The following is a 14,877-nucleotide window of genomic DNA, read 5'->3' on the forward strand; positions in this document are numbered from 1 at the left end:
GCAGTATTATTCACAATAGTCAGGAGGTGGAAGCAACCTAAATGTCCATGGATAGTTGAAAGGATAGAGGAAATGTGTTTAAGTACATACAATGGACTATTATTTCTGTTATGTATTACAACATGAATGAACCTTGAGGACATTATGCTAATGAAACGAGCCAGTCACAAAAAGCAAATACTTCATGATTCCACTTTGTGAGATGTCTAACATAGTCAAGCTCATAGAAACAGAAAGTAGTGTTGTTACCAGGGGCTGGGAGAGAGGAGGAGGAAATGGGGAGTTGGGTAATGGGTATCAACATTTAGTGTTGCAAAACGAAAACATTCTAGCAATGAGTTGCACAAAAGTGTGCATATAGTTAATACTACTGTACTGTACACGTAAACATTGTCAAGATGGTAAATTTTATGTTATGTACTTTCTTTTTCTTTTTTTCAAATTTTTTAGTATTTATTGATCATTCTTGGGTGTTTCTCGGAGAGGGGGATTTGGCAGGGTCATAGGACAATAGTGGAGGGTAGGTCAGCAGATAAACATGTGAACAAGGGTCTCTGGTTTTCCCAGGCAGAGGGCCCTGCGGCCTTCCGCAGTGTTTGTGTCCCTGGGTACTTGAGATTAGGGAGTGGTGATGACTGTTAACGAGCATGCTGCCTTCAAGCATCTGTTTAACAAAGCACATCTTGCACCACCCTTAATCCATTTAACCCTGAGTGGACACAGCATATGTTTCAGAGAGCACGGGGTTGGGGGTAAGGCCATAGATTAACAGCATCCCAAGGCAGAAGAATTTTTCTTAGTACAGAACAAAATGGAGTCTCCTATGTCTACCTCTTTCTACACAGACACAGTAACAATCTGATCTCTCTTTCTTTTCACCACATGTCCCCCTTTTCTATTCGACAAAACCGCCGTCGTCATCGTGGCCCGTTCTCAATGAGCTGTTGGGTACACCTCCCAGACGGGGCGGCGGGGCAGAGGTGGCACTAGACGTCTAGGTGGCACTTCCTAGACGGGATGGCGGCTGGGCAGAGGCCCCCCCCCACCCCCAGACGGGGCGGCCGGGCGGAGACGCTCCTCAGTTCCCAGACGGGGTGGTGACCGGGCAGAGGGGCTCCTCACTCCCCAGTAGGGGCAGCCGGGCAGAGGGGCTCCTCACTTCCCAGTAGGGGCAGCCGGGCAGAGGGGCTCCTCACTTCCCAGTAGGGGCAGCCGGGCAGAGGGGCTCCTCACTTCCCAGTAGGGGCAGCCGGGCAGAGGCGCCCCCCACCTCCTGGATGGGGCCGCTGGGTGGAGATGCTCCTCAGTTCCCAGACGGGGCGGCGGGGCAGAGGTGGCGCTAGACGTCTAGGTGGCACTTCCTAGACGGGGTGGCGGCTGGGCAGAGGCTGCAATCTCGGCACTTTGGGAGGCCAAGGCAGGCGGCTGGGAGGTGGAGGTTGTAGCGAGCCGAGTTCACGCCACTGCACTCCAGCCTGGGCACCATTGAGCACTGAGTGAGCGAGACTCCGTCTGCAATCCCGGCACCTCGGGAGGCCGAGGCTGGCAGATCACTCCCCGTTAGGAGCTGGAGACCAGCCCGGCCAACACAGCGAAACCCCGTCTCCACCAAAAAAATATGAAAACCAGTCAGGCGTGGCGGTGCGCGCCTGCAATCGCAGGCACTCGGCAGGCTGAGGCAGGAGAATCAGGCAGGGAGGCTGCAGTGAGCCGAGATGGCAGCAGCACAGTCCAGCTTCGGCATCAGAGGGAGACCGTGGAAAGCGGGAGACGGAGACGAGGGAGAGGGGGAGATGGTGGAAAGCGGGAGAGGGAGAGGAAGAGGGAGAGGGAGACGGAGAGGTGTACTTTTTACCACAATTTAAAAAATAGAAGATTTAGCAGTATTTTTCAAACTTGAAGGCTCATATGTATTACTTGGGAATTTTGTTAAGTTTAGATTCCAATTTCAGGTCTGAGGTAGGGCCTGGAATTCTGCATTTCTAACAAACTTCAAGGTGATGCCAGTGCTTCTGCTCTAGGGATCACATTTTCAGTGGCAAAAAGTTGTGAAATCATAGATCTCTTCTCTGTCTTGTAGTGGATGGAGTTCTGGAGGGTGTACATTTAACAAGCTTCTGGTGATTTTTATGGTCAATTAAATTGAGTTTATTTGAGGTGCCACAGATCTGTAATCTGCTTTCTAGATCCCTTTCTTACCCATTCTTAAGCCATCACAGCAGAGTACCTTTCTAACTCATAAGATTGTGTAGAGGTTGGAAGGAGGACAGGACTGTTCTATTGGTATAATGACCCTGTGTCCAGTTAATCCATGCTTCCATTGCTACACTATCCAAGAGTGCAACATGACCCAACAAAACCTCTATCAGTCATGTGAGGCATTTTTTTTTTTAACAGAAGAAGAGCATTGGCACCAACAATATTCCATCTCTTCTTTTTCCAGCATGAGAAGACCATGGTTCTTCTAGACTCCTAAATAAAGTCATTTGTACTTAGTGTAAGGCGTGTTGCTTTTGGTAAAGTCTTTTGAATGTGATGAAAATGAACATAGCACAAAGGCAAAATATATGCTCTCATTGCCTGCAAAACTGTTTCTGGTGCTTTATTGAAAGAGCATGGTAAGCAAGATATCAGTCACTGCCGCATTGCATAAACATAGCTCTTCTACATTGTAATATGGTTCTGGTGAGCCTGCATGTCTAGAATAGAGCCTGTATCACTGAAGTGCATGAAACTGCTGTGATAACTTGTCTCACAAAGCCTCAGGGAACACATTATTTGAGCAAGTAAACTCAAAGTGAAGTTCTTACCTTCTCAGTCCTGGGTCAGCTGTTGGACATACTGGGGAGGAAAGAGGAGACCATGTGCTTCTGCAGAACAAGACCCAAATCTGGGGAAAGCTGAACTTCCAGGGTGCACTTGCCCTGTTACCTTCTCCTAAGTGTATGTTGTGGGAAGAGTAGGGAAAGGCGGTTACCTGCTAGAGCTAGCTCAGCAGCAGGAGCTGATTCTATGTATCTCTTCTCAACCCAGCATTCAGTGACTTCATGTTGATAGCTTGAAATTGGCCAAGGTAGGAATATTTACACCACAGAAATTGGCAAGGACTACAAATCAAATTCTTTGGTGTTTTATTTTGTTGTTTTGTTTTATTTAGAGAGCCATTTGTAAAACATTTACTATCACACCAGTTCAGATGATTTAGTAGTATAAACAGCCCATGTGGTATTTCTTGGATAATTTGTTTCATTAGACTGAGGTAAAACTCCAAAGAGGATGTCATGTCCTGTACACAGGACTGGAAGTTCACGAAGCCATTCATAACCCTATATGAAGGGGAGAAAGAGATGTAGTGTTCAGGCAAAGCCTCATGAGACGGGAATTTCCTGTTTTGAACTGAATCCCTGACTTCTTTCCTGCAACATACATTCATTCATCAAATATTGATTATCAAATTTTTTATAATACACAAAAGGGAAAGAGGCTCTTACTTGAATTATGCCAGAAGTCAGACAAAAGAAAGATTGTTGCTTTTTGGCTGGTCATGGTGGCTTACGCCTATAATCCCAGCACTTTGGGAGGCCAAGGCAGTAAGATGACTTGAAGTCAGGAGTTCAAGACCAGCCTGGTCAAGATGGTGAAACCCCATCTCTACTAAAAATACAAAAAAAAAAAAAAATTGCCAGGTGTGGTGGCACACATCTGTAGTCCCAGCTACTCAGGAGGCTGAGGCAGGAGAATCGCTTGAACCCAGAAGGCAGAGGCTGCAGTGAGCCAAGATTGCACCACTGCACTCCAGCCTGGGTGACAGAGCAAGACTCTGTCTCAGAAAAAAAAAAAAAAAAAAAACCAGATCATTGCTTTTTAAAAATTGACTTAATTCTTCAATAGGTTCATTGATTAAATATCAACTTTGTATCAAGCACCGTGCCAGGCCCAAGGGATATACAGATCCAGGATACATATTCTTGCCTTCAAGGAACTGATGTTCTAATAATAGCTAATAACAAGAGCTACTATTTCCTAGCTACTGAAATTCTAGGGTTCTCACTATCATAGTCTAATGACTGTCTTCTGTTCATTTAGCAGACTTCGCATACTATACACTACCTGCATAACCAAGGACTTGAGTTTGTATAAGAGTTTAAGACACTGACATGTAAATGAAATATCACCAATTTGGACTGATATAAGAAAGTCAATGTGATTACAGAGTGTTTAAAATGCAGACTGTCTTATTATCTTTATATGGATAGGATGGGTCAAAGGAGGTTAACAAGAATTTAGCAGCTGAAGCCCTACTTAAAGCATTATATAAGAATTAATTTTAATCAACATGTTGATTATATAAGAAATAATGTTCTAAAATGTCTTTAAAATATTTTTCTGGGAATAAGAGAAAACCTCCACCTATGTTTATGTAACTGATTTTTGAGTTTTCAAATCTTTTATAAAAAAAAATAAAAGGCCATACCTGATCCTACTTGTTGGCAGAGAAAGATGAGAGATCTTGAAATGGCTCCCGTGCTCAAAGTATTTGTCAGTTTTCATAGAGCCCGAAGTGCCGATATTGAAGATGTATTTCTTATCCATACCAGCATGTAATACTCAGCAGGAAAAAGGAACAAAAACTCCAAAGGTCACATACTGTATGATTACACACCACACACACACAGACTCTCTCTCACACACATATGTATCTAAAACATTCTCAGAATGACTAAACTATAGTAATGGGAAGAGGTCAGTGGTTTCCAGTGGTTACAGAGGGGAGGTAGAAGGAGGCTGGATATGACTGTGAAGGGGAAGCAAGAGGAAGATCCTTGTGACAATAGAATAGTTCCCTATCTCAGTTTCCATGGTGCTTTTGCCCAGTCTACATGTGTGATATGTACACATTATACCAAGTATCAGTTTCTTTGTTTTTGTATTTAACTGTATCTACATAAGATGTAACCATTGGGGGAGACTGGGTGAAGGATGCACAGGACCTTTCTGTATTATATTTGGTACTTTCTGTGGGTCTGTAATTATTTCAAAATAAACATTTTCTGTTTTCAAACAATGATGTGTTTCTCGGACTCTAAGAAATTTTTCAGCAGAAGAAAAGTCCGTGATAATGGTGACTGGGGTAGTGCAGTAGTGGAAATAGCAGTGGAGAGGGGACGTATGAAGTTCTTAATCTGGATCAAATACTGTGCTAAGTACTTTATGTTCAATACATGTATTATTTTATTTAATCCTCAAAATAATCTCATGATTGTAAAATTCTTTTATTTCATAATAACTTGCCCAAAGGAATAGGAGTTTTTAAACCCAAGAGCTGCCCGTGGAAGAAGCATTATTAGAGCCATCAGGAAACAGGGCATTCAGTGAATTAGACCAAAACAATAGAAGGATGGATATTAGGAACACTAGAAGGGACACATCATGCTAACATCAAAATGGAAAAATCATCTACTTCAGAGTTGTGTTGAGAGTCTCCTTGTGAATATCATTCATAATAAGAGAGCACTGACTTGTTTTTTAAAAGACAGGGTCTCACCGTCACCAAAGCTGCAGTGTAGTGGTGTGAGCCTAGCTCACTGCAGCCTTGAACTCCTGAGTTCAAGTGATCTTCTCACCTCAGCTTTCCAGGAAGCAAGGGCTGCAGGCATTCACCACTACACCTGGCTAATGTTTTATTTTTTATAGAGACTGAGTCTCACTGTGTCACCGAGGCTGGTCTTGAACTCCTGGTTTCGAGTGATCCTCCCGCCTTGGCCTCCCAAAGTGCTGGGATTACAGGCGTGAGCCAACACACCTGACCTCAGAGAGGGCTGATTTTTGAATCAGCCATTCTAAAACAGTGGACCTAGAAAGAAGAAATCTTCTACCAGTAGCCTTCTTTCTAGATAGCAATCCAACAGGCCAAAAGAAATTTGGGGTCTCATAATCTGATACCAATATTTTCTCCTCAGTAGTGAAAAGATTTGAATTAACGCATTTCCTCTAAGCTTGTTTTTAGGGAATGATGAGGTAATAGTTAAAGAAAGTAGACAACGGTTAAAGTAATAAGAAATGCTGAACTTCCAAAAGAGCTGGCCTTAATATTCTCCATCAACTGGCAGTGTTCCCAGTGATGCTTCTATCACAGACTGTGATAGAACTGGCATTACATAATAATCCTTTCTTCTTCAATAATGTAGTAAGACATCACATCCATATATTTCCCAAATAGGACTGCCACTGCATATCTAGTTAAGGAGCTATCATTCTACTGTTTCTCTTGAGAAATGACACTAAAGCAAAAAACTTTTAAGTTTTTGAGGGGTTCTACTGGCCACTTAAAATACCCTTGATATATGACCAAAATTCATTTAACTAACTAAAAACAAATAGTTGTGAATTACAGAGAGGGCTTCTGTCAGCCAGATGCTTCTCATAGATAATGTAATAAAGATCATTGAAAAATAATAAAAAGTTGCATTTCTCACATGGAGGAGGACCCATAATACAGTTCATTCTAACACTGAGGGAGTGGTGCCCTCTAGCAGTGCATGTGAGAAATGTTATCATTTAAGTATATTAAATACAGCAAATAAGGAGCTCCCAGTATCTCAGCTACTCTCAGACATAAGGGGTAATTTGACAGTTCTGAGCTACTAGAAACTACTGAAGTTTCACTTCCATGTGCACTAATTTTTTAAGTGCCAGCGAAGGTTAGATTCTAATAGTGCCCTTCTGGGGATTTACCAATAACTTTTAAAACCTCATTACCTGTGAATGTCACATAGAACAGGTCCCTTTCACTTTTCCTTCAAACCTCCCCTAGGTCAGTGTTTGAGGATGAGAATAAAGGGTACAAATAGGAAAAAGGATCATCCTACAAGCTGAACAGCATCTCTGGTGCAAAAGATGCTCACAAAATGGGAGAATGTTAAGAAATCCATTAATAGCTCAAGTATTCAAAAACTGATGGAGTTCTGACAATTTTCCCTTAAAAGTACCACAGTTTATGGTTACAACTGATAAATTGGCAGGGTTAGATAACTTCAGAAGCTAATTAAGTAAATTGAGTTAACAAAAGAAAAGAACTTGATTTTTTTTTTTTTTTTTTGAGACGGAGTCTAGCTCTGTCCCCCAGGCTGGAGTGCAGTGGCACGATCTTGGCTCACTGCAACCTCCACCTCCCAGGTTCAAGCGCTTCTTATGCCTCAGTCTCCCCAGTAGTTGGATTACAGAGGTGCAACACCACGCCCAGCTAATTTTGTATTTTTAGTAGAGACGGGGTTTTGCCATGTTGGCCAGGCTGGTCTCGAACTCCTGGCCTCATGTGATCTGCCCACCTCAGCCTCCCAAAGTGCTGGGATTACAGACATGAGCCATCATGCCCGGCCTTGAATTTTTAATTCCATTTTAATTAGTGAAAGATGTTCCAGCCAGTCTTATCTCGATCAGATATCCAAAAGATTATATGCACACAAATAGTACATTACAAATGCTTTTGAAACTGAAAGGTGTGTTTTCTGGTTTCTGTGTGTCTGATATGCTACTTCAAATCCTGTAAAAGCAAAATATAGTTTTTTGACAAATATGCCCATGTGTTGTGCACAGTTTGATTTATGTAAACTCATTTCAAATGCTTCTGCAGAGTTCCTCCTGAACGGATGGAAAATGTCTGCCTAAAGTGATAAAATTACATGTGTAGAAAGATACAGTTTTAAGAAGGGATTTTTATATGATACAGGTTTGTAACTCTATTTCACAAAATAGCATTTAAAAAAAACTTCAAGAATACCTGACTTTTTTTTTTTTTTTTTACATTTTTCTGTCAGTTCAGGGGTTTGCATTGAGTTTGCTCTGCTGAAACACTTTTCTGTGACTTAGCTTATATGGGATTGGTAAGTAGGGGAATGATGTCAGTATAACATAGACCCTGGATTTGTTCAGGTATTTTACTAAGTAGCAGCAACCAAACACAAAGCCTACGAACACAGATTAACACAGCTAGCCAAGGGAAAATACCTACTGCACATGATTCCCATTCATGCCACATTCTTCCTGTTGGTGCAGTTTGGCCACGGACTCCAACATGGGAGTGCTTATTGCGTAATTCTCAATCTTTCTGCAATTTGCACTTATTTCATAGCTTAGCAATCTCAACTCCTCCTTCTTTCTTCCATCAAGCTACCTTCTCATGCATGTGCACACACACATACACTGTATTTTTTGTAGTAGTTATTATGAATTTAACTTATCTTTTTAATCATGTGTATATTTAATTATGTTTGATAATTACTAGGATGCTTATTGTTTCTGTAGTGTTCTCGTTACATAAATATTGAGTAGGTGTCCTGACCCTATCTTTTTCATAAACCCTACAATTTTTATTGCATGATTTTGCAGACCATAGAAGAAATGCGTTTATCTCATTAAAGCAAAAACATCTGTACATCTGTACTTGCACCCTACTTATTAATTGCACTTATTATCATTGAATTACTCCCAGAATTATAGACTTCCCTCATAAATCTGAGGTAAACAGATTGAGATATCAATTGCCTACTAGATTCATTTTTAAAATTTTACCTTCGCATGAGAATACCAGCCCCAGGTGTACATTGCATGTGGCCCTATTAAAAAGTAACCTCTCCATCTTTATTTGTTTCTAGGCAGTTACCGAAAGTATTTCCACAACAAAAGAATGTAATCAAGATTTGACTTGCTTCCACTGAAGCTTCCTTTCATTTTTAAACATCATTAGCCTGTGATTTAGGAACTTTCAAGAAATTGGCCCCCATTACCCCCCAAGCCCCCGCATTCACATAACACACACCTCAAGTTCTCCTTTAAGTAATTTGTGATTTATATTTCAATTTTACATTCAACATGGTCTTAAATATTAAATTCCACCAGGTCAAACTGCAATGAGTCAGGGTTTTAAAATATGATAAAATTAAGATTCCAAGAAATGAATCCTTCCATTCCAAAATCTCTTCTTGCACATTAGTTCAATTAACTCAGAAGAAAATAGATATTTTCCAGGAAAAATGTCTTTTATTTTACTTTTGTGCGAATACAAATATGTATCTTTTGTTTTAGGAAAGAAATAATTCTCTGATAGTATTTCCATAGGACTATGTTACTGGTGTTAGCATGAGTGAATTTTTTAGAACACTAGTGGTGAGCATATAATAGAGCTATCTCAACACCTACACTCCAAGAACAAGTCACAGCTTCTCCTAAATGAGCCAAGCATTGCATTAGGCACTTGCAGTGAAAAGCTAAACAAAACCCTGTGTTTAAGAAGCTTGCGGAGGGTGACAATAGAGACAGTTCAGCATGTTCTCTATTAGAGATATATATGAAGAGTGCTATGGGACAAAGCAGAGGTGGCGACCATATCAGAGAGCGAACGCTTTAACCTACACAATTAAAAAAAATCTTATAGAGTTCCTAATTTTGTTTCTTTCTCTTTCAATTTTCTGAAATTTTAAAATGTTTGTTCACTTGAACATATAATAAATTTTCTTTAAAAGAGTCCCTCAACAGGGAGATGAGAATATTCTGTGTCTTGATCTTCATGGTGGCGTATACCAAATTCACCAAACTGTACACACACAAATGTACCTTTTACCAAATACAAATTATACCTCAAAGTTTAATAAATGCATCAAAACATACAGTGCTACATACTTTAAAAAAATTAGCTTCCTCCCTTTGATGACCAAGGTAGCAATAAGTGTACTAGAGAAAGAAAAAGATGCTGGGTGTGGTGACTCATGCCTGTAATCCCCGCACTTTGAGAGGCTGAGGCGGGCGGATCACGAGGTCAAGAGATCGAGACCATCCTGGCCAACATGGTGAAACCCCGTCACTACTAAAATACAAAAATTACCTGGGCGTGGTCATGCGTGCCTGTAGTCCCAGCTACTAGGGAGGCTGAGGCAGGAGAGTCACTTGAACCCGGGAGGCGGAGGTTGCAGTGAGCCAAGATCGTGCCACTGCACTGGCAACAGAGCAAGACTCTGTCTCAAAAAAGAAAGAAAGAAAAAGACTAAGGAATTATCTCATGGAAGGCTGTCTTGCATAATAATTATTTTTTGTACTGTCTTTCAGCTGTAGGTCCAGATTTTTCAAGAACACTCTTGAAAAGAGTAACTCTTGTCAAAGTGGGAGGTGAAGTTGCCATTGAGTGTAAGCCAAAAGCGTCTCCAAAACCTGTTTATACCTGGAAGAAAGGAAGGGATATAGTAAAAGAAAATGAAAGGTACTGTCTTGAATTATTTTCAATATTTGGTTAACCTGAAAAAATTTGTTGGTCTGTTATTAATAATTCTAAGGGGAAGGTGGGGTGACTGTCTGCTGTTCCTGAACTAAGTGTTAAAAAAAGAACAGAAGCTTTGGAAGGATGAGTGGTAAGTTATTGATCTTTATAGTCCTTCTGGATTTGGGAATTCTACAAAGCACTCCCTGCAGAGATAGATCACATGATCCCCGCTGAAGACTGCCAGAGCTGCCTGAAGATGAACAGTTAGAAGCATCCTCCTTAATTTTAGCCTGAAATTTTGGTAGATTTCCCCACCTTTCCCCATCCTAAGTCCTTTGGTATATGTAAATAAGCCCATGTCTTATTTGCTATGACAACCCTTCAATTATTTGGCAGTGGGTATTATGTCTCCTGTTAGTTTCTTCTTTTTTGAGGCTGTCTCAAAACTCATTCAAAACTCATTCTTTTCAAAACTCATTCTTCAAACAGCAGATTATTATGCTTTTTATTTCAACTACATCTTTTTGAGAAAACAGGTTTTTTTTCTAATATCTAAACTCTTCATCTGTATATTTCTTATACATGAATTACATTTAGAATGCATGTAGTGTATACAATGCAAATATATAGGAGTTATTTGAGGTTTTACATTAGCTTGCACGAAATGGCAGGTGTCTCTAAGACCTTTTCTTGGCTGTCACCCCTATAAAATATCCCCTACCTTTTTCTATAATCTACTTAATCTGTTGCAAAATGGTAATTATGCGTGAATCTGTTTGTCACCTATAAGACAGGATTTGCCAGCTGTATATATAATGATTTTAATTAATGCTAAAGGTCAGGTACTCAAGGATGCAAGAAGGAAGCCTATAAAAATGTGTACGTATCTACCCTTTACACCTGTACACCTTTGGATTTGCATATACATATTAGACCTGATGATGATGGTGTTGTCCATTTTAATGGTTTTTGTAAACAAACCTGATATGGTTTATAAATGGTGTATTCATATTTTTTTTAACACTTGCTATGGACTAAGGAGTAACAAATGTATTAAATTTGTAGTATACATCCCTTTCTGATTTCTGGTGTATCAAGAAAGCAGTGTAGTTCATTGAATGTTGACATGGCATTCAAATTTGTAGCCAAACCTGAAAATCAATAGCATAATTGCTTGTTTTGCAGTCTTCAACATGAGATTCATTTTCTGTTTTATTTACTTCAGTGTTTCTTAAAATGTGGCACGTGAGATTACTTTTAATAGCTATGTACTTACTTTTAATATAGTTGAAATATAACTAGTATGTACCACATGTATTTCTCAGAATAAGGCTACATTTTAAAAGTTTTAATTTTAAAATGACACTAAGAAAATAATAATATGGATATTAGGCATGTCAAAAATCATGAATGAATAAAGTTATAATAACACTGTAGGTCAATCAGGAGAAGCTAAGCTATGCTACTGTAACAAGCAATCCTGAGTTCTGGCTTGTAACAACAAAAGGCAATTTCTCTTTTGCACCTAGTGTACATCAGGGGTTTGGTAGTGGCTCTGCTCCTCTCTAAGGCCAGCCTGGTGGACCAAGATGCTCTGGAACATTGCCATTGCAGAAGGAAAAGAGCCAAACATGCATGGGTTCTTAAAGCCTCCACTTAGAAGTGCAACACTTGCACTTTCACTCACATTTCATTGGCCAAAACAGGTCACATGTTCCTGCAACTCAGCAGGGAAATATAATCTTACTATGTGCCTGGAAGAAAAGAGACAACCTAATATTTTGAACAGTATTAATGACTGCTTACAACTGCTACGGCTTAACCATTGTTACAAGCTAATTAAATTACCTTTGGGGAAATAGTATGCCAGTATCAAGAATTCTATATGATATGTGAATTTAATTGATTGTTTCCACCACTTGACTTACCACAAAGCTTGTCTTTATCCAGATTTCATTCTATCTATTCCTGACTTGACTAATAAGGTCCAAATATGCTTCAACATTTATTTTGCACTAAAATATATATTTAAACTGAGGAAACTCCCCATCATTACCTAATTCCTGCTATTTATCGCCTCCACCTTCACTGTCAGCAGGCTAGTCCCAAACTATCAATATTAGCACTTATTCTCCACATGAGTGCTGTGTTCTCACAGTTCTGATCCTCATTCCCACCTCACTCAGAATGTATTAACCAGATATGATGATTTTGTTAATGTAAATGCATTAAAAAACTGGCCAGGTGTAGTATATAGGGGAATGCTGGGGACTTCAGTGTTTGCCCCATCCAAGGGAGACACCTGCCACTCAGCCATATGGAGACACAGGTCAGGTGCCTGCTCATCTTCTTGTTCTTCAAGAGAAACTAGAAATCTAGACTTTTGCTTGAGCTTCCATTTTTTAAATGTCAGCAACTAATTTTTATTTTGATGGATGTACAATATAAACTGTGTGCTTATAGACCAAGTTTACTTCATGAGCCATGGGTTTTTAACTTCTGAGAACATCAAGTGGAACATTTCATAGTTTCTGAAATGGGTGAACAGTAAGAAAGATTTTATGATTGTTTTCTCATTGGCAGAGAAGAGATTCTGCCATTTTTCTCATTTCTTTCTGATAGAGGAGGGAAAATTAAGTGGATGAGTGAGAAAAAGCAATTGTAGATGAAACTGATGAGTAAAAAATTTTAGAACCCCTATTTTGGGAAAGGATTGACCTGGTAGACCAACATGAAGTGCAAAATTCTTTGACTATGCAGCTTTGAGTAATAATTTCTAATGTACTGCCTCATTAGCCTTAATTCTCTTTTCAGATGTAGAATCTTAGGAATCAAAAGGCAAGTCTTTAACCTTTGATTAAAAATATTATTAATCCCTTAAGTAAAAAATACTGGCATAACACAGTGAAACAACACTTTATGATCAAGCCCCTTTTATTAATGTTCTGCCTAGATTCTGTGTTTTGAAAGACTTTGCTAAACTCTTACTTATTGACATTTAATTTCAATTTTAATTAATCAACTGCCTACAAATGAATTTACAGTAGTGGTATTAGAAGCAATATTTTAAAAATTAAAAAGGTTTTGTCTCATCTAACCGTGTGGTGATATTGTAGTTAGCTAAGTGGATATAGATTCAGAAACACTGGTTTAACATTAACATGTTCGTTACCTTAAAAATATGTTTAAACTATGTTATTGTTTTGGCTTCCCATTCTTTTGGAAATATACAGCATATTCACACTAGCCTTATCTATGTTAATCCAAGCATCTAAATGAAAGATTGAAAAGTCAAGTAATTTCATAGCATTCTTCTTGGGTAGGCAGAATATCCATAAACATAAAACATTTCTTATTGTCTTGTGTATGTCTCCAGCAATCAGTGTAGGCAATATCAGGCATTTAAAACAGGGAAGACCTGTCACACAGCTCAAGAGCTTTAGTCCTCAGGAGAGGTCTCTAGTCACCATAAAGGCAGTTGGAATCATTTGGATGAATTGAGGAATTAAGCCTACTAACTGAATAAGGTTGATTATTTTATTTACTTTTAGTTTTTAGACAGAAGGTACTTTGAGGCAGGTAAGACTGAAGTTGACCTATTAAAAACAAAAACATTAAAATACAGAAATAGCAGAATCATTAATAAAAATCCTAGAATCCTAGGATTATAAGGAGCTATACAACCATTGTATCAACCAGGGTGGATGCTTTTGGTTACAAGTAAGAGAAACCCAACTCAAAAGGACAAACGAGAATTCATTGGCTCATGTATTTGAGAAGATCCAGGATGGATTGCAACTGCAGGTATGACAGGGCTTAGGTGCTCACACAGTATCATCAGGACTCTGTCTCGCTCTCTTCCTGTCTCACCTGCACCTTTGGCTGTTTTGGCTTCTTTTCCAACAGGCTCTCCTCTCCTGCTAGTAGGATGACTACCGGAGCCATGTACTCACCCTCTTTTCCAATGTATCGCAATGTCCACTGATCAGGCAGACGTGAGTCATGTGCTTATCCTAAGAGGCACATTGGGAAGCCCATCTCAAACCACATGGACTGAGAATGGGACAGGGGTTTTCCCAAAGAAATCAAGCTGCTATCAGCAGAAGAAGAGGGAATGGATGCTGCGCAGAGGCTGATGCCAAATTCCCACCGTAATTACAGAGCCCATCTTCCATGCCAGGGCAGGGATCCCCACAATGGCTGGGCCCACATCCTTCCCTGGTTACTAATAATGATGGAGACCTTACTAATTGTTAGATTATGTCCTTGCAACTTCCACTCATTTTTGGTTTCACTTTATGGAATTTTACTGACAAATCAGATTGTTCTCCACCACCCCTCCCTTCCCTTTCTATCCTGGGAGGCTACCCTATGTTCTCTTTCAATTCTTTTCTAAGCCCAAATGTCCCCCTTGTATCTGATTTTCTTCAGACAGCGTTGTTTGGCATCCTCTCACTGTTTTGGTCATTTCCAAGCAGTTTTAATAAGGGAAAAAGTAGCTTTATTTATCTCCACAGAAAAGGATGATGATCATTATTGTTATACTACAGAGAAAAAATGATCTTCAGTGAGTTTGGATCAGTAAGGCAAGCAAGTGAATGATATAACGTAGAAAGACCACTCCC

General features: G+C 39.7%; 1 protein-coding gene across 5 annotated transcripts in view; it reads left to right on the forward strand.

Moving 5' to 3' along the window:
• The window catches only part of CNTN4 (contactin 4), a 959,696-nt gene that overhangs the window by 814,684 nt on the left and 130,135 nt on the right, over positions 1–14,877 (forward strand). For all 5 annotated transcript variants that reach the window (XM_009444763.4, XM_009444772.4, XM_009444765.4 and 2 more), the window contains one exon: positions 10,102–10,252. In XM_009444763.4, the coding sequence (XP_009443038.2) occupies positions 10,102–10,252 (151 nt within the window). The remainder of the gene's footprint in view (positions 1–10,101; positions 10,253–14,877) is intronic.

Source organism: Pan troglodytes, chromosome 2 (assembly GCF_028858775.2).
Source record: "Pan troglodytes isolate AG18354 chromosome 2, NHGRI_mPanTro3-v2.0_pri, whole genome shotgun sequence".
Classification (NCBI taxonomy): domain Eukaryota; kingdom Metazoa; phylum Chordata; class Mammalia; order Primates; family Hominidae; genus Pan; species Pan troglodytes.